The sequence below is a fragment of the Rattus norvegicus genome, chromosome 19 (assembly GCF_036323735.1).
Source record: "Rattus norvegicus strain BN/NHsdMcwi chromosome 19, GRCr8, whole genome shotgun sequence".
In the NCBI taxonomy this organism is placed as follows: Eukaryota; Metazoa; Chordata; class Mammalia; order Rodentia; family Muridae; genus Rattus; species Rattus norvegicus.
The window spans coordinates 41,380,062-41,407,327 of record NC_086037.1 but is presented as its reverse complement, the minus strand read 5'-3'; the positions used below and the strand labels follow the sequence as shown (position 1 = coordinate 41,407,327).

At 48.3% G+C, this 27,266-nt stretch overlaps 1 protein-coding gene and 2 pseudogenes across 3 annotated transcripts; 2 read left to right on the top strand and 1 right to left on the bottom strand.

Moving 5' to 3' along the window:
* Positions 1–620: 620 nt before the first annotated feature.
* Positions 621–3,186, bottom strand: Rps10-ps10 (ribosomal protein S10, pseudogene 10; annotated as a pseudogene).
* LOC134483331 (cytochrome c-like) lies at positions 3,042–9,632 on the top strand (annotated as a pseudogene).
* Positions 9,633–15,249: 5,617 nt separating this feature from the next.
* On the top strand, positions 15,250–27,203 carry Gipc1 (GIPC PDZ domain containing family, member 1). Of its 3 annotated transcripts, XM_017601372.3 has the most exons (8): positions 15,615–15,666; positions 22,267–22,384; positions 23,391–23,711; positions 24,403–24,588; positions 24,683–24,863; positions 25,501–25,613; positions 26,346–26,427; positions 26,529–27,197. In XM_017601372.3, exons 3-8 carry the CDS (start codon positions 23,424–23,426, stop codon positions 26,678–26,680), a joined length of 1,002 nt encoding a protein of 333 aa, XP_017456861.1. In that variant the 5' UTR covers positions 15,615–15,666; positions 22,267–22,384; positions 23,391–23,423; the 3' UTR covers positions 26,681–27,197. The 3 variants fall into 3 exon arrangements, with proteins under 3 accessions (XP_038953963.1, XP_017456861.1, NP_445793.1); XM_039098035.2 differs by lacking the exon at positions 22,267–22,384 and having other exon boundaries at positions 15,250–15,666; NM_053341.3 differs by lacking the exons at positions 15,615–15,666; positions 22,267–22,384 and having other exon boundaries at positions 23,386–23,711; positions 26,529–27,203.
* Positions 27,204–27,266: the final 63 nt, after the last annotated feature.

Here is a 27,266-nt window from a genome sequence, read left to right as displayed (position 1 = left end):
TATACACTAATTCAAACAAAATAACCTTAAAAATCCTATCAGTATACAATTATTCAAATGAAACAACATTAAATTTCTATTAATATACCATAAAAACAAAGCAACCTTAAATTCCTATCAGTATGTAGAAATTCAAACAAAACTCACCACGTGAGTGCATCACATGACTCGAGCAGAAGCTTCCACTTCACAAACTCCAGTGCTAAAATCAGTAAAATAGAACCAAATAGACGAAAGCAATACAAAGAATTAATGAAGAGTCGGTTCTCTGAGAAAATTAATAAGGTTGACAAACCTTTAGCTAAATGGACTAAAAGATGGACAGAGAAGATCTAAATTAATAAAATTAGAGGGAAAAAGAGGGACATCACAACAGACATCCAGGAAATCCATCGTGAGCACATATTTAAAAATCTACACTCCTGTAAGCCGGAAGACAAAAGAGGATGGGCGGATGGTTATTCTATATAGCCAAAGTCAAATCAAGACCAGAAAAGCAATTTAAACAGACTCATAACCCCGAGTGAAACACAGAAACAGTATTTAAAAGTAGGAGTTGGGGATTTAGCTCAGTGGTAGAGCACTTGCCTAGAAAGTGCAAGGCCCTGGGTTCTGTCCCCAGCTCCGAAAAAATAAAATAAAATAAAATAAAATAAAATAAAATAAAATAAAAGTCTCCTACTCCACAAACCTAGGGCCAGATGCAGTCAGTGCAGAATTCTACCTGACTTTCAAAGAAGAGTTAACAATACTCTTTAAATTGTTCTCCAAAGTAGAAACACCAAAGGAAGACCAATTCTTATTTGTTTGTTTGGGTTTTCTTTTTGTTTTTCTTTAAGGTTTTTTCAATACAACATAATCTCCAACTTCACTGAGGTGGCTGACCATGTCCATGACTGAAGCCCCCTCTAAACTGGAATTCCGTTGCTAAGCCAGCCCCAGCCTTGGCTTTCATCAGCTCCAGGGGCCACGGCACTCCTGCAGGTGTCTCTGTCTGCCTCCCCTCTTGTGAATCTTGCAGGCTGCTCACCCTCTGTCGGGACGGCTGCGGCGCAGGGTGGCGGGCATGATCTCCAGAGGTAGGCGTAGGTAATCCCGGAGATATTGGATGCTCTCATTCGTGAGGTACCAGTAGAAATGTCTCCAAGCAAACTGCTCCTTCACGTAGCCTCGAGACTTGAGAGACAGCATGGCCCTCATGACGTGAGGGTTGGGCACGTTCTTATCTGCCAACTCGGGGTTCTTGGGCATGTGGACGTCTTTTTTGGCAACCATCACTCCTTCCTTATAAAGGAGTTCATAGATGGCAATCTGACCCTTCTTAGGCATCGACATCGCAGCGGCTGCAGGGTCCGAGGCAGAGGCTGGAAAAGGAGACTAGTTCTTTTTATCATCTACAATTAAACTAGTATCTAAGCTACACAAAGACCCAACCCCCCCCCAAAAAAAATTACAAACCAGTTCCTCTTATGAACATAGATGCAAACACTCTCAATAAAAGACTTGCAAACCAAATCCAAGAACACATCAAAAGCTGAAGCACCGGGGAATGTTAGGGCGGTGAGGTGGGAGTGGGTGGGTGGGCAGGTGGGGGAGTACCCTCATAGAAGCAGTGGGGAGGGAGAGGGGATAGCGGGTTTTTGGAGGAGAAATTGGGAAGGGAATTAATATTTGAAATGTAAATAAATAAAATAACCAATTAAAAAATAAAACACGGGGTTGGGGATTTAGCTCAGTGGTAGAGCGCTTGCCTAGCAAGCACAAGGCCCTGGGTTCGGTCTCAGCTCAAAAAAAAAAAAAAGTTTTAAAAAATAAAACATTTGGGGTTGGGGATTTAGCTCAGTGGTAGAGCGCTTGCCTAGGAAGCGCAGGGCCCTGGGTTCGGTCCCCAGCTCCGAAAAAAAGAACCAAAAAATAAAAAAAATAAAAAAATAAAACATTTTTAAAAAAGAAAAGAAAGAACATATGTAAAAGAGTATTCACCATGAGTAGGCTTCATGCCACAGATACAAGACGGTTCGACATACATAAATCTATAAATGCAACCCACCATATAAACAAACGTAAAGACAAAAACCACGTGATCATCTAATTAGATACAGACAAGGCTGTTGACAAAACTCAGCAGCCCTTCATGGTAAAGGCCCTGGAGAGGTTAAGTATACAAGGGATATGCCTCAACACAATGAAGGAAATTTACATCAAGCCCACAGCCAACGTCAACCTAAACAGAAAGAAACTCAAGGTATTTCCACTAAAATCAGGAACAAGACAAGGATGTCCACTCCTTGCCTAGTCAATATAGTACTTAAAGTCTTAGCCAGACCAGTAAGACAGCTGAAGGAGATCAAGGGGATACCGGTGGAAGAGGAATAAGTAAAAGTGTCTTAATTAGCAGGTGATATGATTATATACATAAATGATCCAAAAAACTCCACCAGGAAACCCCTGCAGCTGACAAACACTTCCAGCAAAGTAGCTGGATACAAAGTTAACTCACAGACCTCAGCAGCCTTCCTATATATAAATGACAAAGGGGACAGAAAGGAAATCAGGGAAGCAACACCTTCCATAGGAGCCTCAAAAAACATTTCGGGACAGTTCTATCCAAGCAAGAGAAGGGTTTGCATAACAAAAACTTTAAGAAGTTGAAGGAAGAAATGGATGAAGATATAAAGATATAAAAATGGCCATCCTACCCAAACCAGGCAACGTCCAGAATCAGTGGGATCCCCTTCAGAACTCCAGCACAAGTTTTGACAGAAATTGGAAAACGATTTTCAGCTTCGTATGGAAACACACACGTTAAAAACCAAGATAATAAAAACAACTTTGAATGATAATAAAATTAGTATTCACTACTCCTGATTTCAAACTGTACCTCAGAGCTATAGTAATAAAAACAGCATAAAAGAGAACAAGTGTGGTTGCACTGACACCGGTACATAGGCGCAAGCCGGTGTGTCCTTGGGCTAGAGAGCGGGACGTCTGCCCAAGAGCCTGGTCATTTGTGGTGTTGACCAGCCCGGACTGAATTTAAAATGGGTGATGTTGAAAAAGGCTAGAAGATTTTTGTTCAGAAGTGTGCCCAGTGCCACACTGAGGAAAAAGGAGGCAAGCTAAGACTGGATCAAACCTCCATGGTCTGTTTGGGCGGAAGACAGGCCAGGCTGCTGGATTTTTCTTACACAGATGCCAACAAGAACAAAGGCATCACCTGGGGAGAGGATACCCTGATGGAGTATTTGGAAAATCCCAAAAAGTACATCCCTGGAACAAAAATGATCTTCTCTGGAATTAAGAAGAAGGGAGAAAGGGCAGACCTAATAGCTTATCTTAAAAAGGCTACTAATGAGTAATTCCACTGACTTATTTATTACAAAACAAATGTTTCATGGCTTTTAATGTATACCATAATTTAATTCATACACCAAATTCAGATCATGAATGGCTAACAATGTTTTTGTTGGACAGCCCCGATTTAAGTAAAACTGACTTGTCCTAAAGTGGATATGATCTTTTTTAAAGTAACACTTCCAGTTTTATACATGCTATCACTGCTCTCCCTTTCTCAAGATAAGATTGGACTTAATTAGTAATATTTTACTTTCCATAAATATGGGGGTGTCACCTCAAACCAATTGATTGGTTTTATACTTAGATTTATATAACTGGGTATATGAATATGTTTAAAAATATATAAATTTTTATATGTTCTATCACTGGGAAAATTCTATCACTGTCTCAAAAACAAGAAGACTCACCCGTGCTTCAGTGTGTGTTCACTGGCCTCTGACAGTCAATGCTAAACACCAGGACGGAACTATTCTTGACAACGCTGTTTTAATTAGAATTCCCTACATCAATAATGCTGCCTTTCACCACTGAAAGGCATTTACTGTGGTTTATGTATGATATCAAATAAAGAGTATTTTACACTTAAAAAAAAACAGCATAAAAACAGATACATTGATCAATGGAATCAAACAGAGGCCCAAACAGAAGTCCACACACCTATGGACATCTGGTTTTTGACAAAGAATCCAAAAATTACAGGCTAGGGAAAAGGCAGCGTCGACAGCTGGGTCCCTGTTATCTATGCCCTGCAAGAACAACCCAAGTCCAGATAGATTAAGGACCTTAATATGAGGCCAGGTTCCCTAAATATGATAGAAGAGAAAGTCAGAAATAAGCTTGAACTCATAGGAAAACACTTTCTGAAGAGGACACTGTTAACACAGGCACTGAGAATGATACATAATAAATGGGACCTCATGGTACCAAAACCTTCTATGTGTCAAAGGACACTATCATTCAGACAAAGTTGCAGCCTAAAGAATGGGAAAAGAGCATTACTAATTACATGTGTGAAAGAGGGCTAATTTCTAATACATATGAAGAACTGAAAAGCAAAACAAACTGGATGGCAAGAAAACCAATAACCCAGTTTTTTGTTTTTTGGGTTTTTTTTTTTTTCGGAGCTGGGGACCAAACCCAGGGCCTTGCACTTGCTAGGCAAGCGCTCTACCACTGAACTAAATCCCCAACCCCATAACCCAGTTTTAAAATGGTGAACAGATCTAAACATGGAGTTCTCAAAGGACGGAACACAAATGGCTGAGAAACACTTAAATGTTCAACATCTTTAGTTGTCAGGGAAATGTGATTTAGAACTCCTTCAAATTACTATTTCATCTTCTACCAGTCAGAATGGCCAGATCAATAAAAGATCAATAAAATAAATCACAACTCATACTGGTGAGGATGTGCGGTAAGGGAGAGCACTTGTCCATTGCTGATGAGACTGGAAAACGGTAAGGCCACTGTGGAAATCAGGGAAGCAGTTGCTCAGGAAGCTGGGAATGAATCTACCTCAAGATCCAGCTATGCTACCCTTGGGCATATATATACCCAAAAGATGCTCCAGCCTAATACAGAGACTCATTCATAGTCATTGCCGGTCCATTTGCAATAGCCAGAAATTGGGAACAGCATACACATTCATTAAAAGATTAATGGATAAAAAAATGTTGTGTGATTATGTAATTATATATATACATATATATATAAACATTTTATTTTACATTATTTGAATCTGAGTGTTCTGCAAGCATATATGGTGCATGGCAGAAAAGGGCATAAGATCCCATTATAGATGGCTGTGAGCCACTATGTGGTTGCTGGGTCAGGGCCTCTGGAACAACATCCAGTGCTCTTAACTGCTGAGCCATCTCTCCACCCATATGCAATGCTATTACTCAGATGTTAAAAAAGAAAAACAAAATAAAAAATTTTCAGGTAAATAGACGGAGTTAGAAAACATCATCTTGGGGTTGGGGATTTAGCTCAGTGGTAGAGCACTTGCCTAGGAAGCGCAAGGCCCTGGGTTCGGTCCCCAGCTCCGAAAAAAAGAACAAAAAAAAAAAAAAAGAAAAAAGAAAAAAAGAAAACATCATCTTAAGTGAGGTAACACAGACCCAGAACAGCAAATATTGTATATATTCGCTAATATGTGCATGCTAGGTGTTAAGCCTTTGATAGGCATGCTACAACCCATATACTCACAGAGGTTGCATAGAGAGTAAAGGACTAGGGGAGGGGGATCTCCCAAGGAAGGGGAAATAGAATATGAAGTTATAGAGAGACAGGAGAGAGACTGGAACAGGATTATACTGAGAGCAGAGGGAAGAGAGGCTAAAGAAGAGAACAGAGAAAGAAAAAAAGCCTAACATTAAGAGCCATTTGAGGGGTGTCTTAGGGTTTCACTGCTGTGAACAGACACCATGACCAAGACAACTCTTATAAAAACAACATTTAGTTGGGACTGGCTTACAGGTTCAGTCCAGTATCATCAAGGTAGAGGCAGGGCAGCATCCAGGCAGGCATGACGCAGGAGAAGCTGAGAGTTCTACATCTTCATCTGAAGGCTGCACTGGTAGCTAGGATGAGGGTCTTAAGCCCAAGCCCACAGTGACACACCTACTCCAACAAGGCCACACTTTCTAATCCTGCCACTCCCTGGGTTGAACATATACAAACCATCACATTCCTCTCCCTGGCCCCCATAGGCTTGTTCAATCGTAAGTCTATAGGGCCATACCTAAACATAGCATAATATAAAATACATTTAGTCCCACTTCCAAAGTCCCTATAGTCTATAGCAGTCTCAACAATGTTAAAAATCCAAAGTTCAAAGTCTCTTCTGGGATGTATCCATCCACTAAACTGTAATCCCCAAAGCAAGACAGGAAACCAGCTGGGCAAACTCCACACTCTGCATCTCCAAGGTTGATCTCAAAGCAGTCTTCAGATCTCCAACTCCTTTTTCATTTAGTTGACTGCAACAAACTTCTTTCTTCCAGGCTGGTTCGATTCCATGCTAGCAGCTTTCCTAAGCAGATAGCCCACGGCTCTGGCATCTCAAACATCTTGGAGTCTCCAAGGCAACTTCAATGTTACAATTTCTTGATCCAATGTCTGGGATCCACACATGATCCTCTGGGCTCCTCCAAAGCGTTGGCATCACTTTACAGCTCTGCCCTCTGCAGCACTCTGAGTTCAGGTTGGTCCACTCCACTGCTCCAGCTGTTCTTGGTGATCATCCCTGGTATTGGCATATCCAATACACTGGGGTCTTCTGCTGCAACTAAGCTTTACCAATAGCCTCTCATAGGCTCTCTTCATGGTGCCAAGCCTCAACTCCTTTGCATAATCCCTTCAGTCCTGGGTCATCACCTACAACTAAGGCTGCATCTTCACCAAGGCCTCTCACAATGCCAAGCCTCAGTTGCTCTTCATGACCCCTTCATGCCTTGGAGAGATGGCTCAGTGGTTAAGAGCATTAACTGCTCTTCCAAAGGTCCTGAGTTCAATTCCCAGCAACCACATGGTGGTTCACAACCATCTGTAATGGGAGATCTGGTGCTCTCTTCTAGTGTATCTGAAGACAGCTACAGTGTACTTATATATAATAAATAAATCTTTAAAAAAAATACAGTACCACCTGGGTGATTCTTACACATTACCAAGTACAGCTGTAGCACAAGGTACAACCTTGGCTATCTCTGGAACACAGCTTCTTTGTGCTCTCAGAAAACACTTCTCAGATTTCACCTCAGTGATGCTGGTCTTTGTTTAATCACCACTAATTTCTTTGCTCCAGCTAACCAGCATCAATTGTCCCACTACTCTCCTTCTCCTCTTGAATATAAAGCCAGAGACACATGGCTGAAGCTGCTGAGTTCTGTTGCTTCCTGGGGCCGGAACTTGGCCCCCTTGTTATATTACATTACCACCTGCTTTCTGTTTTCAAACTCCTTCCCTGTCCACCACACCTGGACTTAAACCTTTCTTCACCTAGCACTGGATCTGTCCCAAACTGGCCTTGAACTCAGAGATCGGCCTGGGATTAAAGGTGTATATCACCATGCCTGGATCTAAATGTAGCTGGGTAGGATCTTGCCCCAAAGTTCTACTCCCTTAATCTGCTATCCTCTAGAACATAGGATTGGATTCCATTTTACTTCCTGGTGATCCTTTAATACTTGAACCATATATTTTATATTTTTCCTTCTTTAGCTTGCTATGCTTGTTTAAAATGTTCTTTATAAGACTTAACCAGAGAACAAGTCTATGATAGGCATTTCTGAGACTTCCTTTGTCAATGCAATTAATCTGAGTCTCTTCATCTTAGCCTCAGGCAGATTCTTCAGACAAGGGCAAAAAGTAGCCACATTCTTCACCAAAATATCACAAAAACAGTCTCTAAGCCACATATTAAGATTCTCCACTGAAACCTCTTGGGCAAGGTCTGCACAATTCAAATCACTCTCAGTAACAAAGTCTTCTATAGTCCTACTAGGATATCTTATTAAGCCCCATTTAAAGCATTCTACTGCTTTCCAAATCCAAAGTCTCCAAATCCATATTCTTCTAAACAAAAGCATGGTCAAGCCTATCACAGCAATACCCCATTCCTGGTACCAACTTCTATCTTAGGGTTTTACTGCTCTGAACAGACACCATGACCAAAGCAACTCTTATGAAAACAACATTTAGTTGGGGCTAGCTTACAGGTTCAGAAATTCAGTCTAGTATCTTCATGGTAGAAGCAGGGCAGCATCCAGGAAGGCATGGTGCAGGAGAAGCTGAGAGTTCTACATCTTCATCTGAAAGCTGCTAGTGGAAGACTGGCTTCCAGGTAGCTAGGGTGAAGGTCTTCAGCCCACACCCACAATAACACACCTACTCCAACAAGGCCACACCTTCTAATCCTGCCACTCCCTGGGCTGAGCATATATAAACCATCACAAGGGGGAAACCTACTACAGTAGAAGCTTATTAAAATATATACATATATGAACAAAACCTAAATGGAGTTGCTATACTGGGAAGACAATGCCCCAACCAGACATATTTCGCCACCAAATACAATGACTAATGCCAGAAATGGGTTCAATCTAATTGAGTCATTGGCCAAAGGAGCCCTGTGAAGCCTCAAACAATTCAGGCTATCACCAAGGTTATTGTTTGCACTCTACAAACTGATGGCAAGGCCCCATTGCTGAAGACAACACCTATAGATCTCATTGAATATGGAGAAATTGAGCTGGTACCAACTAGATCCTTCATTCCTACTGACTAACCCAACTACAAACCCTTTGATCCTCAGTGGTGATCTGTCTGCATTACATGCTAGTGCAGTGGTGGCACTAAAGCCATGGGAGTGACCAACCACGCTCTGATTGGATTTAAGACACTCCATGGAATGGCAGCCTTGCCTGACACTGCTCTGGTGGCCAAGAGCTCAAGATTAGACAAGCCAGGGGCATAGGGGAAAACAACAATAGAATGATTCTTACTGCTATCCATGTAGATTTGTGTCTTGCTTAGACGTCATCAAAGAAGCGTCTTGCAGTAGAAGGGAGCTAACACCGAGATTCACAACTGAACAATTTGCAAAGAGTAGGAGACTTTGGAAGGCTCAGTGGGATGGGAAGGGACTCACAGAGACTGTGGCAGCCTACACAGAGGCTGCAGAGAGATTCAGGCTAGATGGGGTCCCATTCTTAACCAGGAAGCTACTGACAATTAACTGCTTGCAAAGGAAAACTTAGCTTCCTCCAATGGACCCAGACTTAAAGGTAAGGCCATATACTATGCTTAGCAGTATATGGCCAACACAAAACAAACTCAATGGTATTTTTGTGGATTTTTTTGTCTCATATTGTTTTGTTTGAGAGTTTTTTTTCTTTTTTTCGGAGCTGGGGACCGAACCCCGGGCCTTGCGCTTGCTAGGCAAGTGCTCTACCGCTGAGCTAAATCCCCAACCCCCTGAGAGTTTTTTTTCTTTCCGACCTTTTTGCTTTTATGTTATGGTTTTTGTTTTTTGTAGTTTTCTGGGTTATTTTTTTTATGTGCGTCTGTGTGTGTTTCTTGTGCTTTTTCATTTTTTTGTAAAAATCTGTTTTGTTTGTTCTATTTGTTTGTTCTCTAAAGAGAAAGCAAAGGAAGATATAAAGGTCGAATGGGTAAGGAGGTGGGGTGGATCTGGGAGGAAATGTGGGAGGAGAAATCATGATCTAAGTTTATTGTATGAATTTTTAGTATAGACTGCTCTGTAGGATTGGATTCTTCACATCCTATTTTTAATAACAGTTCTTAAAGGCTTTAACCTCCCTTCTAGCCCACCACCCACCAGAGATAGTGGAAAAGAAAGGATATGAGGGAAGTGGAGCTCTTTAGAAAGGTTCTTTAGAGCAAATCCCACCTGAATTGTCAGAAAATCTTCAGTTCAGTTCATAGGTCAGCAGCAGCAGCTCAATCCACTCTCAAACACTTCACACATACACTAGCAGTATAGTTCAGTAGTGTTGGGATAGTAGCAGTGGTGGCATGACCTACCAGAGACATCCAGGCCTCAGCTGAATCTACACAAGTCAGCAGGAGGCACCAGGACCACCAGGGACACCAGGAGAATTTCTCGGCTGTGTCTCTCTCAATGAAGTGAAGATCAGCAAAGACTGGAGACTAAGAATTGTTGCAAAACTAGCTCTACAAACCATGCCCCCTCACAGTCAGTTGAGTCCTATTTATACTCCCTCAAACATCATGTGTCCTCCATGGCTCTTGCCTTACCATGTGTTTTGCCTCAGCACATGAGTCTGTCATAGCAAAACTTCATGTATCAGCTGACTTCACTCTGCCAATTGGCTTGAGTCCAAGGAAGTGGCAAGAAGCCACCAGTACACCACCAGAGGTTCAACAATTTGACCTCCCTAGCAACAGTTTCCACCCCCCCCCACGCCCTGGTAATGGAATGTCCCTAGAGATGGAGTTCACCTACCCCAGAAACCCCTAATATATTATCAGACCTGAGAGCTCACTTGGTGATCTCTGTATCTTTGTAATGGTAGACCCCAGCGTGCTGGACTTCTGCAGAATAAAACACTCTTTGCGTTTACATACTATTTGAGTCCAGGATATCATTCTTTGACAAATCATGGACCCTCACAATTCTTTCACCTATGTCTGCTTCTGTGAAAAATTCCTTTATGAGTCTGCCTTAATGAAACACCCTTTCACCTGTGACCGCTTCAGGACAACACTCTTCTATGGGTTTGCCCCAACAAAACACCATCTGACACAACTGACTTCCTGAAGAATTCTTAAGTTTCCACTTCAGTGCTCATGAAGTTTCAGAGAGGAATGAGAAATCTACTGGGAATTGGGCCACGGGCATTTGGTTACATTCTGGCAAAGAATACAACTGTATTGTATCTAAAACCCTGAGTGAGGCAGAATTAAAATGCAATCATCTAATGCGTCTAGCAGAAAAGCCATCAAGCCAGGACAGTGTTCATGATGTGGCTAGCAGTCACACTGTGGTGTGACCCCTAGTCCCTCACACTGTGGCCTAGCTACAGGTCTCTGGTCTTATCCAGAACTACAGTGAGAAAGCAGGAACTAGAGCAGAAAGATATGGAAATCACAGTTTTGATGGGGAAAGGAATTTGAGTGGTTTTAAAGTCGCACGCACAAGGTAAGCATAAAGAAAATGCTGTGACTGCTTATGGAAAGAGTCTAGCACCATTAAAGGACACCTTCTGCTCTGTACTGGAGCATATGACCTTCAGGGAAAGACTTTACCAAGGCTTCAGCATCTGAACACTCAATTTTTTTGAAAAGAGAGAGCCCACCCTGAGTATACTGTCACCTAGTGAGGTGGTTTGAATAAGAATGGATCCACAGGTTCATAGCTTTGAATGCTTGGTCCCCAGGGAGCTCCGCTAAACAGGATAAAAAGGATTAAAAGGATTAGGAGGGGTGCCCTGGTTAGCAGAAGTTTGTCACTGGATGTGGGCTCTGAGGTTTCAAAAATCCATGCCAGGCCCAATGTCTCTCTGCCTAGAGATCAGGATGTAGCTCTCAAGTACTTCTACACCATGTCTGCCTACACGCTGCCGTGCTCTCTGCCATGATGATAATGGATTAAACCTCTCAAACTGTGAACCAGCCCCCAGTTAAATGCTCTTTTTTATAAGAGTTGTCATGGTCATGGCGTCTCTTCACAGCTGTAGGACAGTAACTGAGACACATGAGTTCCCTGCCCCCAAACGGCCACAGAAGAAAGTGTTCCCTTAGGGTCAGCCTGGAAAGCACATAAAGGCCAATGCAACTGTGTGCGTCATGGTTTAGACAAAACGCAGGGACAGGCTACATAGAAAGCCGGCATTGGAACCTGGAAGCATTATCTACATGGCACTGGTTTAACATTTGTGAAAAATACAGCTGTCAAGTGGGTCAAAGAGGCTTGACAAAGGTCACAGAAACCTACCGAGGCCAGGAAATGTGTGGCAGAATCTGGTTCCCTGCAAGGAAACGCTGGGAAGCCACTGAGTAAAGCTGGAAATACGAAGCTTAAGCTGCAGTGGAGACTCCAGAGTGTTGGAAATGGTGGGGCTCTGGGCTATCTGTCAAGGAACGCTCTAATGTGGGGTGGTGCTGGGCCAGGGGAGAGGGTGTGTGATAGCAGAGCTGCAGAAGCAGGGTTACCCCAGCCCTTTGGAAGGCAGATGCAGCAGGATTTGGTGTTCTCCCTGGCTTGATATGCTTTGAGCCAATTTTTCCTAGTCTCCTTCCCATTCCCGCTCCCACCCCCTTTTGCAATGGCAAAATTTATTCTGCGCCATCATACATGGTAAGTTTTTACTTGATTTTTCAGGAGCTCCATCTTAGTTTCTGTGTCTGCGATAAAATACCCTAACAAAAACAAGTTAAGAGAGGACAGGTTTATTTTGGTTCACAGTTCCACTCTGTCATGGTGAGGAAGACTTAGCAGGAGTGTAAGCGGTGCAGGGCAGTCACCATCTTGTATGCACAGACAGTTACATACAAGTGGAAGAAGGCTACAAATTCTCTCTCTGTTTTCTTTTTTTTTTCTTTCTTTCTTTTTTTTTTTTTTTTTTTTTTTTTTTGGAGCTGGGGACCGAACCCAGGGCCTTGCAGTTGCTAGGCAAACGCCCTACCACTGAGCTAAATCCCCAACCCCGGCTACAAATTCTTAAACCTGCTCTCACTGACACACTTCTTCCAGCAAAGCCACACCTCCTAAAGGCTCTACAACCTACCCACACAGCACTGCCAACCTGGGACCAAATATTCAAACACAGGAGCTGAGGGGGAACATTTCACATTCTGTTGGAGACTTGTCCTAAGGCTTTCATTCACTTGGGAATTTTGTGTGTCCAGACACTGAAGGTCCTTGTCCCCAATTGGTTTTTGATTCATGGTTAAAGATGCCGATGTCCAATGGCTGGGCACAGGGCAGGACCCTTAGAGTTGTGCAGATGAGGATGCAGAGAGGAACGGGACAGGATCACCATGACTCGGGGTAGAAGTATGGGATGCAGGAATGGCAGGAGAGAAACCCAAGCAGCCATGTGAGATTTCCGGTGGCCACTTCCCCAGTTGGGTCTGGGGTAGCAGGGGAAGGTTTAGGAATGTCCAGCTTTGAGGTGGCCAAAGGTAGCATTTTAAAAAATAAACTAGTGTGTGTATGTTTCATTTGCAGAATCAAAGATAGTTCTGAGGCAGGTGTGCCTGTGATTCTCTTCCCCCAAAGAAGAGGGGAAGGGAGGATTGTAGGAGTCAGAGAGGTCAAAGATATCACGAGAATACAGCCCACAGAATCAACTATGCACGACCTATAAAGCTTCATGGAAACTGAAATGACAAACAGACCCTGTGCGGGGCTGAGCTAGGTCTTCTGCTTATGCCTACGGTTGTGTAGCTTGGTGCTCTTGTAGGACTTTCAACAGTAGGCGTGGGGTTGTCTCTGACTCTTTTGCCTGCACTTGAGAACCTATCCCACAGGGTTGCCATGTTCAGCCGTGATATAAGGGTATATGCCACTCTTGTTGTATCTTATTAGGCCATGTTCAGTGGATGTCCCTGGGAGGCCAGCCCACCCCACCCCCTTTTTTAAAGGGAAACAGAGGAGGAGTTGATCTAGGGGAGATGGGAGGCGGTGGGGAGGTATTGGGAGGAGCGGAGGGAGAGGAAACTATGGTCAGGGTGTAATGTATGCGAGAAGAATAAAAGTTAAAAGAAAAAGGAATCACGGTTACATGTAGCAAAGCTGAAAGGACAGAACCATCGAAGCCCCCTGACTTCAGACATGAAGCTACAAGATTTGGAGCTTGTTCTGTTGGGTTTGGGTCTTGCTGTGGTCCAGTATTTCCCATAATGCCCCTTTCCTCCCCTTTGAAATGGTAATGCATATTCCATGCCATTGTATGTTGGAAGTACGAAATTCGCTATCTGATTTTTAGAGGGTTACAGTTAAGAGATTGTTTTGAGTCTCAAAAAAAGGCTTCAGACTTTTAAATTGTGCCAAGACTGTGATAGGCTGTAAGGACTTTTGAATTTGGACTAAATGCATTTTCATTATGATATGGCCACAAGCCTAAAGGATCCAGAGAATGGAATGTGGTGCTTAGAATAAGGATGACCCCTATAGTTTCATATATTTGAATATTTGGTTACTTCACTGCTGGGTGTGATGATACATACCTTTAGTCCTAGAACTCGGAAGGCAGAGGCAGGTGGATCACTATGATTTGGAGGCCAGCCTGGTCTAGAGAGTGAGTTCTAGGACAGCCAGAGAAACCCTATCCCAAAAAAGAAAAGAAGGTAGGGAGGGAGGGGGGAAGAAAGGAAAGAAAGAAACAAAGAAGAGAGAGAGAGAGAGAGAGAGAGAGAGAGAGAGAGACACACACACACACACAGAGAGAGAGAGAGAGAGAGAGAGAGAGAGAGAGAGAGAGAGAGAGAGAGAGAGATTAAAAAGTGATTTCAGTCTTCAGTTGGTGGAACTGTTTGGGAAGGCTTAAGGAGGTGTGCCCTGCCCTTACTGGAGAAGGTATGTCACTGGGGAAGGGCTTTGAGGTTTCAAAGATTCAAGTCATTTCCACACACACACACACACACACACACACACACACACACACACACACACGTTGTCTTCTCTCTTCTCTTCTTTCTTTCTGTCTCTTCTTCCCTCCCTCTCTTCCTCCCTCCCTTCCTCTCCCTCCCTCTTTCTCTGTATGTGTATCTGCGTGTTAAAAGGTAGGAACGTGGATGACAAAGTGTGTGCACAGTAAACTCAGAGTTAGTTGGAGATAAACCATTAAAGGGAAGCAGGAGACGTGGCTTGGAGGTAGATTGTCAGCATCCACCAGTGACAGTGGCTCAACCTTGAGCACTTGACCAGCATGCACAATACCCAATAGCCGATCCTCCAAGAGGAGGAGAAAGTGGGCCTTGATTCAACCTTAGAGCACCTAGAAGAACGAAAAAGAAGGTGGCGAAAAAGAGTCCATCCTCCCTGAGGGTAGAAACCTGGACTGGTTGGTCAGCTTTGATTCCGCACAGTACACTGACAAGTCGAGTGTTCTACTGTTCTGATATGTTCCATGGGGTCTTCTTACACGATTTTGCTTGCGGAAGTGCTCTGGAGCTCCCTGTCCATCTTCGTAGCCTTTGCGCACCCTGTATTTGACACTGTGTATACTCAGTCCTTGTGTCTGTAGAGACAGGACCGAGCCTGGTACCAGGCAGAGGCACTTAAATATTGAAAGACTGAATGAATGCGCGATCGCCTTTGTCTATTGTATAGAGTGGAAGAGGCAGAGACACGCGGGACCCTCCCTATTCACTGTGGTCCACCCCCTGGAATCAAAGCATCTTTCTGAGAGGGAAGCGAGGCTTGAGGTTGCCCTCCGGCCTCTCCCTGACCTCTCAAAAAGCGCGCTTTCCTGGGTACAGAGCTCGGTCCTCCAAACCCCGTCATCTGACTCTCACTGCCAGCTCCCCGCCCAGTCCACCCGCCCGCCCACCCGTGCAACCCCACAATGGTTCAGCCCTCCGTCATTTAGAGCGAGTAAGGTTGGACCACTGCTCGCACGATGGGGGGAGTCCGAGGTACGGCGGAGGGATCCCTCCAGAGCGTTCCGACCGGAGGCGCTCATTGGACATGAGTGTGCACGGCCGCCGCTGATTAGTCCGCTCGGGACGCCGGCCCCGCCCAAGTGCCGGAGGCCCAGGGAGAAGCCGGGCGGAGTTTCGAGAGGACCGAGCAGGGCGCACGGGGTGGCGGCGGCGCAGGTGAGTGTCCTCCGCCCGGGGGGCGGCCTCCGGGGCGTGGAGCCGTGCGGTGGGGTGGAGCTGGCCGCGTCGGGACCCCAAACACGGACCCCTCCCCGCTGCCCGGCCTCCGGTCTGCCCCTGCTCTCTGCTCCCTGGACGCTCCCTGTTGGTGGTGGGTCCGTGTTCCCGTCCGCTCCCAGGCCTTCTCCCAAAGCCGCGGGGACACGGAGACCACCCAGGTCCGGATAACAGTAACAACAGCTGTACTAGTTTGATGCCTCCCCTTCCCTAACCCGGACCAGCGTTTCCTCGTCCGGCACTTACGGTGCACAGCGTTGAATCAAAACACCCTCCTGGGAGGGGTTGTTAACTTGTTTTAGAAGTGAGGCACCAGTGCCAGAGAGGTGGAGTAATTTACCCAAGGTCACACAGCTCGTAAGTAGCTCATGGGGCTTAGGGACCCTTATCCTTTGAGTCCAGAAACTAGTTCCAGAGATCAGGTGTCCCTAGCCAGCCCCTGGACTCATCGCCCACTGCTGTCCTTATATTCACTAAGGAGCCGCACCTGCTTGCTGGGTTTTGCTTTTCTCCTGTCGCCCACGGGTCACTGGACAGCTTCCAAGTAGCCCTCGCGGTCCTTCTCTGAACTGAAGAGGGAAGGCCCAAACACCACGGGTCGCTTAACCCCGTTTCCTTTCCACCCACCCTGTCCACTCTTCTCTGTGAAGAGGAGTGACTGGAAGTATAGAGGCTTGGTGTCTGGGGAGACAGGCTACCGAGGCCAAGACCAGTCAAGCTGTGCATTCCTGCCCCTCTGCCCCCGCCCCGGAAACACTGGAGAGATGAAACCTTCAGGATCCGGTTTTTCAAGAATGAATCAGAGGCCTCCTGCCCTCCTCTCCGAAGCAATACTGTGCTGGGGGTTAGCAGGGAGGGACTACCGACCAGGGAGCAGGTGTGATGTCCCCTAAGCTAGGCGTTATCTGAGCCCCAGGAACAACCCCTTTCCCTGCTTCCTGCTCCCCCCACTTGGCTTTACTGTGACTGTAGGGTTGCTGAGTTTCAGGCCCTTTTTGGGATGAGAGTGCTGGACTCCGGAAATCCATCCAACCCACTTCCCTTCAGCAACTTGCAGACAGACTGGAGAGGTGCTCACACTTAGCTCTCAAGCGGTCATGTTGTGGGGGTTTGTTTGGGCCACAGGCAGTCGGGAATGTATGACATTACATTCTACAATTCAGCCCTCGTGGAACTCAAGGTTTCACAGGTTAGGCAGGCAGGTGCCTTGCATCTGAACTACACACCCATCACCTACCAATACTGAACAGCTATTGTGCCTGGCAGCATATTTCGCTTAGAGGACTCCAAATGCAGGACAGAATTTCCTGTATTCTAGTGGGGAATAGGCAACCAGTTAACGGGCAGCCATTGCAGATCCTCATAAGTGCTGTAGTGGCCTCAGCATCACTGGGCATAAGGGTCCTGGAACAGTATAGCTTTTGCAGTGCGGAGGACACACACACACACACACACACACACACACACACACCCACCCACCCCGGGCAGAGCAGTGTCCTATAGCTGACACAAGGAACAAAGCTAGAGGTGTGATTCACAGGAGTTTGCTGTGCCTAGTATACAGGACACTTTCTTTCTTCTTTCTTTCTTTCTTCTTTCTTTCTTTTTTTTTTTTTTTTTTTTTGAGTTTTCCCTCTATACTGTGGGATCCCTTTGTCAGGTCGGATTCTAAGGTAGACACTTGCTGGGACTTTTGATACCCAGCACCCACATGGTCCAAGCACACAAGCGGTGCACAGACACCGATAAATAACAGCCGGGAGGTTGGAAGATGAGAGCTGTCATCAGGGTAGCTTATAAATAAGTTCATAGGCCTATGTCCTGTAGACCATGGGAGCTGCTCCAGTGGGCTCCGGCAAGGAGGCTGCCTGGAGAATTCTGGAAAAGGCCTTGCCAGACATAGGAACTGGGGTGGTCCTGGGCCAGGGAAGGGAGGATGTAAGGTTCTGGGACCGTGGCTCAGCTGTACAGCCCCTGCCCAGAATTGGTCAGTGAGGAGTAGAGGGGTGCGTGGCTCAACAGTACACAGCTCCCCTGCCCCCACACCCAGAATCAGTGCAGGGTAGAGGAGGGAGTGTGGCTCAGCGGTAGAGTGCTCTGTGTGTGTGTGTGTGTGTGTGTGTGTGTGTGTGTGTGTGTGTGTGCGCGCGCGCATGCACGTGCAGGTGGACGGGCAGATAAAACGCGCTAGCTTCTGTTTCCATCACTTGCAAATAATGTTTCCAGAAGCGATGAGCTAAAGCACTGGACAGCCTGCATGCAGCATAGTCTTTGGGTCCCACAGGGACCCCGAGAAATGTGAATTCTGCCAATTTTTCAGATGCAGAGACTGGGGCCTCATGAAGTAAAGCAGCTTGGCCTTGTCTGTGCCGCTGTTAAGTGACAAAGGAGGGACTTGAATCCAGGCCACCATACCACACCTCAGGGTCTTCAGTTCTAACTTACGAGTCACTCATTTTCCTCAGAACAAAGCCATGCAGGGGCCATGGAGACCCAGGAGGTAGCTGACATGGTACATTACTTACTGGGCCAGCCGAATTTGACAGACCCATGTGGAAGTGCCAGGCATGGTGGCTTGCTGTTGGTACCCAGCTCTGGGGACATAAAGAGGACAACCCGTGGGGCTCATTGGCCAACTGGAGAACTCCGTCCCAGGAGAGACCCTGCTTCAAAAAGACAAAGTAGGGCTGGGGATAGGGGCTGTAAATTAGTGGTAGAGCCCTTGCCTGGCATATGGGAGACCCTGAGTTAAGCTCGCAGTATAAATAGAGTGGGCACACTGGAGAGATGGCTCAGCACAGTAAAGGCTCCTGCTGCCTAGCCTGGGACCTGAGTTCGATCCTTGGGACCCACATGGTAGAAGGAAAGAACTGATTCCTACAGTCTCTGCACACCCACTGTGGCAACACGTGCACACGGTGTGGTTTTTATTTTTGATTGGTTTTGAGACAGGGTCTCACTACATAGTTCTGGTTGTCCGAGAACTTGCTGTGTTAACCAGCCTAGTGTCAAAGTCACCATTTTCTTATGTGTGTGGATGTGTCACCTGCATGCATGTCTGCGCACTCAAGAGGGCATCAGATCCTCCCTGAAGCTGGAGTTAGAAGCAGTTATGATGAGGCCACGTAGATGCCGAGGTTTGAACCCAGGTCCTTTGGAAGAGTAGGCATTAACCATTGAACCATCTGGCCAGCTTCAGTAAAAATTTTAAGCAAAGTAGTGACTCTTGGAGACCGATACCCAAGGTTGACCTAATAACCTCCGAATGTGCCCACACATCCATGAATGAGCCCTGTAGGGGCTGGAGACATGGCCCAGCAGTTGACAATGCTTGCTGCTCTTCTAGAGGACCTGAGTTTCCCATCGCTTCTCGGCCTTTTGGCTAAGATCAAGTGTAGTTTCCTTCCCAGCACCCATGGTGGGCGGCCTCAGCTACTTCTAACTCTATATTTAGGGATCTAGCTATGGAGCTGTCTGGCCTTTGCAGCACCTACAGTCAGACACACACACACACACACACACACACACACACACACACACACACATCCAGCAGAATAATGTAAACAAAAGACTTAGGTTGATGAAAAAGAAGACGGATGGTCGTGCATGCCTGACCTACATGAGTGAGTCCCAGAACAGCGTACACAGAGAAACCCTGTCTCAAAAACCAAACAAAAGGAATTAACAGGCAATTCACTAAAAAGCCAATCAAGAGCATTAAAAATGTACAAAAAGGTGTTGGGTACCATTGGTTATCCCAAAAGCCTGGAGAATTCAGCAGTGCCTCCCTGTCAGGCACTGTCAAACAGCGCCCCCTGCTGGCTACTGTGCTGGGAGCAGGATGAAGGTCACAAGCGGGGCGTGTGATCTGGGGAAATGGCTACACAGGGCACTCATTCGTCCACCAGTGCTGTGTCTGTGGCTGCCAGCCAGTGTTCCACATAATGAGGGGTAGGCACGAGTGACACAGGTCTCCCTCAGCAGCAGGCAAAGACATGAAATACCCATCCCAGCCGTAGGGTGGGGGAGAGAGCCGGGCAGCAGAGCGAGCAGCCACTACCTAGACTTGGGCAGCTCGCTCTGGCCTGACCAACTGAGAAGCATGTTAGAGGCCCCAGTGGCTGCAGGGAGGGAGCTAAGGAAGAGCAGGCTGAAGGGGCATAAAGGACAGTGGGATGCCTGGGGCGATCAGAGCAGAGAAGGAAGTGACCAGAGTGTTTATAGGGTCATTCTGACTAGCTGACTTGACAGGAAACTGGGGGGTAAAAGGAAGCCTGAAGACACAGAGGCCACTTGTAGTGTAGGCGAGTGGATGGGAGTAGAGCGAGCGCCAGAGTCAGAAGAATGCATGGCTTGAGTAAGGAACCCTCGTGGAGGAAGTGATCCAGCCAACGGGGTGCCCTTCTACCTGGGACGGCCCCTCAGGCTCCGCAAAGCACTGGTCGTTCCTAGTACCAGGATGTTGAGCTTTATATGGAAGCTGAGGAGGAGGATCCGGAAGTCAGGGCAAGCCTGTGCTACTTAGTGTGACTGCCTCAAAATAATGAAGAGATGACTTTAACCAGGTGTGGGGTACACCTGTGTTCCCAGCACTCAGGAGGATGAGGCAGGGGGATTACAAGTTCAAGGTCAACCTTGGCTATACAGCAAGCCAGCCTGGGCTGTATGGGGGGTGGGGTGAGGAGAAGGTGAAACATCTCTGAAGATAGGAGTCAAGGCCAAGGAACTTCCTCAGGGAATTGCAAATGAGGCACCCTTGTGACTTGTGACTTTTTGGTTGGTTGGTTGGTCGGTTGGTTTTTTGCTTTGGACAAGGGACTCGAAAATGAAATCAGGGTATGGGTGTGGTCCATGAAGTACAGGAGCCCCGGTCCCATCCCTGCACTACAAGAGAAGAAAAGTGCCACCTTCTCTCAACGCCCTTTCTCTTCCCTGCCTCTCTCCCTCCTTCCCTCTACTCCAACCACACCTTTCAAAGATGTGCTATGTGCTTCGTATGTAGTGAAGCCAGGGAGGGGGATTAAACACACCTTCAACCCCAGTGCTCGGGAGGCAGAGGTAGGAGGATCTCTGTGAGTCCGAGGCCAGCCTGGTCTACCGAGTAAGTTCCAGGACAGCCAGGGCTGCACAGAGAAACCCTGTCCTTAAAAACTAATTAATTATAAATCAGCGCATGGATATAAATAGTAAGTATCGCCCCCTAAAAATGTTCTTTGCTAGAGAGGGGGAGAGAGAAAAGAAATAAAAGGAGCGGAGAAGTGGCTCAGACAGGCGCTGCTGCTTCAGGGCGAGGACCAGGCTGATCCAGGCACCTGCATTGCCAGGGGCGGGGGGGGGGGGGGCGCTGCCAGACTAGCCAAAGGCGGGGGCGGGGGGGGCGGGGTCATCCATCCAGAGGCCCTTCTCTAAGGACCGAGGTGGAGAGCGATTGGGGACGACATTCCCTTCCTTTGGCATCTGTGAGCACAGGAGCACACACTCACACACAGTGGGCGTGTACCACACGCACACTAAATGCGAATAAACAAAGTGGTCCACACTCTTGGTGGGTGCTGGAGGCTGGGGACAGGATTTCTCTCTGTAGCGCTGGCTGGCTTGGAACTAGAGAAGGCCAGGTGGGCCTTGACAGTACAGCTCTGCCTCCTCTACCTTCCAAGTACTGAGATTTGCTGTGGCAAGCAGCAGCTGAGAGCTTACACTTTAGTCAGAGGCATCAAGCAGAGACAGACAGACTGACTGATTGACTGACCGGGCCTGGAGTGAGTGTTTGACACCTCAAGACCCACTGTCTAATGGCAGGAACCAGGCATTCAAATATGAGGCTTGAGGCACTCTCTTTCAGACCACCACAACTTCAGTTCCTAAAGACCCATGCAGCCCAACATTGCCACAGGCCAGCCATTGCTTGTCTAGGGGCAGTACTGCTCTGAGGATTTCACCCCGGTAACTAAGTTTCCATGAGGATGCATCGCCCGCCTCTTCCTGCCACAACTCATTGGCAGAACCAGTCATCTGCCAGCCCTGTCCCAAGGGGCGTGGCAGGGACCATGCACTCTGTGCTGTGAGGGAGAGACTCAGAAGAGTTTTGTTTCCTGTGTGTGTGGTATATGTGCGCGTCAGATGTGTGTGGAAGCTGGCTGGAGGATAGCCTCAGGTCTCATGCCTCGGGAGCTGTCCACTTTGGGGTGCTGTTTACTACTGCATTTGCTTGTGTACATACGTGTTTGTTTGTGTGTAAGTACACATAGCCCAGTGCACATGTAAAGGTCAGACGACAGCTTGCAAGAGTGCGCACTCTCCCTTCATTGGGCCCAGGTGATTAAACTCAGGCCTGCAGGGGTGATGGCCATCTTGCCAGCCCTCCACCTTGCGTTTTGAGACAGGATTTCTCACTGGCCTGAGCTCACTAGGTAGGCTAGGTGGGCTTTGAGCCTTGGGGGTCCTTCTCTCTCCAGCTCTGTAAGATGCTCTTACAAGGGCATCTTTCCTCATGGTTTTTTGTTTGTTTGTTTGTTTGTTTTTTTCTTTTACATAAACCAGACCCAAACTTGGGTTTTGCACAGAGCATTAATGACTGCAACTGATAGAAAATGAAAAGACACTGTGTCTGGTGGTTTCCATCTGCTCCAACACTGCAAGATGAACAGAGGTAGAGTTGGTGAGTTCTAGGCCAGCCTGGACGACAGAGTGAGAGCCTTCTCAGAGAAATGGAAAGTAAAGGGCCATCCAGCATTTTATCTTCCCTTCAGTTGTCTGCTCCAGTGGGTGTGGTCAGGGCAGGATGCACCAACGGCCTCATGCCTCATCCAGAAGGAGAATTGAACGAGGTCACAGAGCAGCGGGTGTGGGGTTGTAATGGGTATCTCTGTGGGGATTATTACTGTGCAGTGCGAGGCTTCATTCTGATGCTGGGATGAGACCGGGTCCTCATTAGCACGTGCTCCACCACTGAGCTGCACCCCAGCATCGGAGCTATCTGGAGTCACCTCTCTTCGTTCACATCAGCTCTGGGTGCCCAGATTGAATCCACTGTATACAGAAAATACTTGGGTGAGGCAGATGTCCTGCTATTTCCCTGTAATCCCATCCACTCTGCAGTCTGAAGCAGGAGGATTGCAAGTTCAAGGACAGCTGAGCAACTGAGAGATAACTGCCTCACACTAAAAAGTAAGAGGCAGTCTAGACTTGTAGCTTGGGTCCACATGCACAAGGCCAAAATGGCCGATTCGGAGAGAGCCTTGTACCTATGCTGACCATGGACAGAATCTTGTGTTGTTACTCTTCAGACAATACAGCGGAAGAAGAGTTTGCATAGCTTTAAATGTGTACAGCAGATTCCACTGTACGGGAGGAGCTGCAGCTCTGTGGACAAGCGCCAGCCAAGCAGGGGCGATGAAAGCCTCAGCAGAACGCAAACGCAACACAACGTTATATAGGCCGCAATGTGCTGGAGGTGTCCTGGCTCCCTGTGCTTGGGAGCCTGAGTCACGTGATCAGACACGGTGGGGTTCGGTGGTGGAGCACTTGACTAGCACCAGGCCCCTGGGTTAAGAAACATTGCTTCGCAAAATAGAACCATGTTGGTTGATGTCGATACCATGTGGTGGTGATGGATGGCACCCAAGGCTGGTACTCAGAGAGTGAAGCCCGATTCCCTTTCGCAGGTCTCCCGGCCAAGTCCCCACTTCTGGCTGCTCATGCCACTGGGACTGGGGCGAAGGAAAAAAGCACCACCTCTGGTGGAAAATGAGGAGGCGGAGCCAAGCCGGAGTGGGCTGGGCGTCGGGGAGCCCGGGCCCCTGGGTGGAAGTGGAGCAGGGGAATCCCAGATGGGTTTGCCCCCACCTCCTGCTTCCCTCCGGCCTCGCCTCGTGTTCCATACCCAGCTGGCCCACGGCAGCCCCACGGGCCGCATCGAGGGCTTCACTAATGTCAAGGAGCTGTACGGCAAGATCGCTGAGGCCTTCCGACTACCGGCTGCTGAGGTACCAGTGGGACCACGGTCCCTTAAGAGCAAGCCACAGGCCTGGGCATGTATTCCTGTGAGCTGGGGCTCGTGTTCCTTGCTGGCCAGCAGCCCCTGAACCTAGGAGGCGTGGCTACAGGAGGATACTGAGTTCCTATGAGGCCTTGAGAGACTTGTACCCTAGTAGGTATGGGGGGGGTTTCCCAACGGGCCTTACGAGGCTCGTAATCTAGTAAATTGTGGGTCTGCAGATACTGATTTCCCATCAGGTCTGAAGTAGCCTGTGTCCTGGAGGATGACAGCCACAGGTGGCAGCTGGGTTTCCAAGGCATTGGGAAGCTTGTGCCCCAAATACTGTGGGACCTCAAGAGGGGGAGGGAGGGTGTTAGGAGCAGCTTCTATTTCTCCAGGGTGCCCTGGAGGCATGACTCCAAGCTAGAAGCTGAGAAGCCACTGGGAGGGCAACAGTGGGACTGAGATTCAAGTGGAGATGGGTAGGAAGGCTGGGTGGGAGTCTAGACCCCCTTCACCCCTCAGTAAGTATCGAGTGATCTCTGTATGTCAAGCTAGCTCTTGAGCTTTTACCAGGACAGAAATCCTGCTCATAGCATTTGATGTGCCAGTGGACCTCTCCTTGGCTTTGGGTGTTACCAGTCCCTGGGATAGGGGACCCAGGGAGGAAGGATGAGCATCTTGCCCCACCTCTGCAGGTGATGTTCTGTACCCTCAACACCCATAAAGTGGATATGGACAAGCTGCTGGGGGGCCAGATCGGGCTGGAGGACTTCATCTTTGCCCATGTCAAGGGGCAGCGCAAAGAGGTGGAAGTATTCAAGTCTGAGGATGCTCTGGGGCTCACCATCACCGACAACGGGGCCGGCTATGCCTTCATTAAGGTGCCCGGGTGGGTGGCACACCCTTAGTCAGTGGCCAGGGTCTTTAATGGGACCTAGAGTGGAGCTTCCAGGGTTGATGCCTGCCCCTCCACAGCGCATCAAGGAAGGCAGTGTGATTGACCACATCCAGCTCATCAGCGTGGGTGACATGATTGAAGCCATCAACGGGCAGAGCCTGCTGGGCTGTCGGCATTATGAGGTTGCCAGGCTCCTCAAAGAGCTGCCCCGAGGCCGCACCTTCACCCTCAAACTCACCGAACCTCGGAAGGCGTTTGGTGAGCCATTCTTGCAACCTGGACCACCCACCGGGCTGACCTTGAGCTCTTAAGAAATACAGATTGTAGTCCTGGGAACCACCAGCAGGTGGCACTCAAGCCTGCAGTGCAGAGTGGGGGCAGCCCCACCCTACCCTAGAACTGAGTGCTGGCTGACAGCCCAGCCAGAAGGAAGTCGCCCCCACACCCGACTTCCAGGAGCCATTAGCCCAGCCGAGTGCCCCCAACCCTGGCCAGCCCCCTCAGCCTGGAGAAGTGAGGCTTGGCTGCCTTGTATGGCTCCTGTGCCCGGCGCCCCCCCCCCCCCCCCGTTTCTACCTGGCTTCACTAACTCTCAGGAATGGGCCTGAGGCACCCCTGATGTGGGTAGAAAGGGCTTATCTGAGACTCAGCAGTTACACTCACCCTTCTCAACCCTCACTCCTTCAAATAGAAGCTACCTTCCATTCTCTCTCCAGCTGCTTTTATGTCTGGCCCCTAGCTGCCCCTCACCATCCATGCAAAGTCCTGCCTTGCTGGAACCCAGTCCCTACCCAAGGAGCCTGCAGAACTTTGAAGGTGGTGGGAGGTGGTTGTGTGAAGCCTGCGTACTGTGTTACCGTGGGCTGATTTTCCCCACTACCTTTGCCTTCTACAGATATGATCAGCCAGCGTTCATCAGGTGGTCACCCTGGCTCAGGCCCACAACTGGGCACTGGCCGAGGGACCCTCCGGCTCCGATCCCGGGGCCCTGCCACAGTGGAGGATCTGGTGAGTGAGCCCCCCGGGCCGGTGACACCATTCTAATTATGTGAAAGGCTCAGGACACCTCTCTCTGCCTAAGCCTACTCTTACCAGCTCTGGGACCTACGGTGGTCCATCGGGCAGCCTGGGGTCTCCTCCCTGTCCAGTAGGTTCAGTGACTTCTTGTCAGAGCAGACATTAGCGATGTAAACAAAAAGGGCTGCCAGCACGGAATTTCTGGCAGGAGGATTTCACATTCGCTCAAACCGTAAGACCTTGTCACCAGGTTCTTATATGAAAATAGATGAAAGGCAGCCCAGTGTAGATACGTACCCATAATCCTCTCCAGGCTACTGGATAGGAGTTAAGTGTTCAAAGCCAGTTTGGGCAACTTAGAATATGTCTGGGTATGAGAATGGTAATTTCTGGATGTTGGGACTGAAGAGATGGGCTTAGCAGTTTATAGGAGGTGTGGCTCTTGCAGACCACACAGGTCAGTTCCAAGTGCCCATGACGGGTGGCCATCTCTTAACTCCAGTCCAGAGGTCCAGTGTTCTCTTCTGACCTCCACAGACACCAGGCAGACACATAGGACACACAGATATGTGCAGACAAAAGGATCCTCTACATTAAATAAGTAACAGCGGCAGCCACACCAGTGGGTGCATGCAGCTCACCACTGGAGCTGATGCCTGCATGCTGTCCCCAGCACTGACATCTGTTGACATTACTGTACTGTCTTGTCCCCACCCTCTACAGCCGTCAGCTTTTGAGGAAAAGGCCATTGAAAAGGTGGATGACTTGCTAGAGAGCTACATGGGGATCAGAGACACAGAGCTGGGTGAGTGGGGCACCCGTGCCTGGAAGGTGGGAGCAGGCTTCCAGGTCCCACCCAGGCGGAGTTGAGCTACATCGTGCCTCCGTCTTTCTCCTCCCTGACAGCTGCCACGATGGTGGAGCTGGGGAAAGACAAAAGGAACCCAGACGAACTGGCAGAAGCTCTGGATGAACGGCTCGGTGACTTCGCATTCCCAGATGAATTCGTCTTTGATGTCTGGGGAGCCATCGGGGATGCCAAGGTTGGCCGCTACTAAGACTGGGACTGAACCTGGACCTTGAGATAACCTGGCTTTGCCCAGCTGGGGTTTCCAGAAACCACAGCCAAGACCTGGGCTGACAGCTTAGGCTGTAACTCCGCAGCCTGGGGATGGCACAGGCTGCAAGTGCCCTGTGGTCCAGGCCCCGCTCCAATCAGTACCGCCACGGTGCCCAGCCTGGTTGGGGTCCCCGGCCAACCCCTGCCGGGTTCCCCACCTACCTCAATAGAGTAAGCGCATGGGGAGGGACCAACACACTAGGCAGCCAGCCACCTCTATCCCCAACACTTCCCACTATCAGCTGGCAACTGCCCCTTCTGTCCCCCTGGCCTCAGCTCTCTTCGGGGTCATGACCTCCCTACTTTACTTTTTTTGCTTTGTTTTTTTCAAGACAAAGTCACTATGTAGCTCTGGCTGTCCTGGAACTCCTTCTGTAAACCAGGCTGGCCTTGAACTCACAGAGATCCACCTGCATCTGCATTCACAGTGCTGGGAATAAAGGTGTGCATCACCACTCCCAGTTCTTCCTGCCTCCCTTCAGCTTCTCCCACCTGACAGGAGCTCCTCAGTTGGGTTCTGTTAC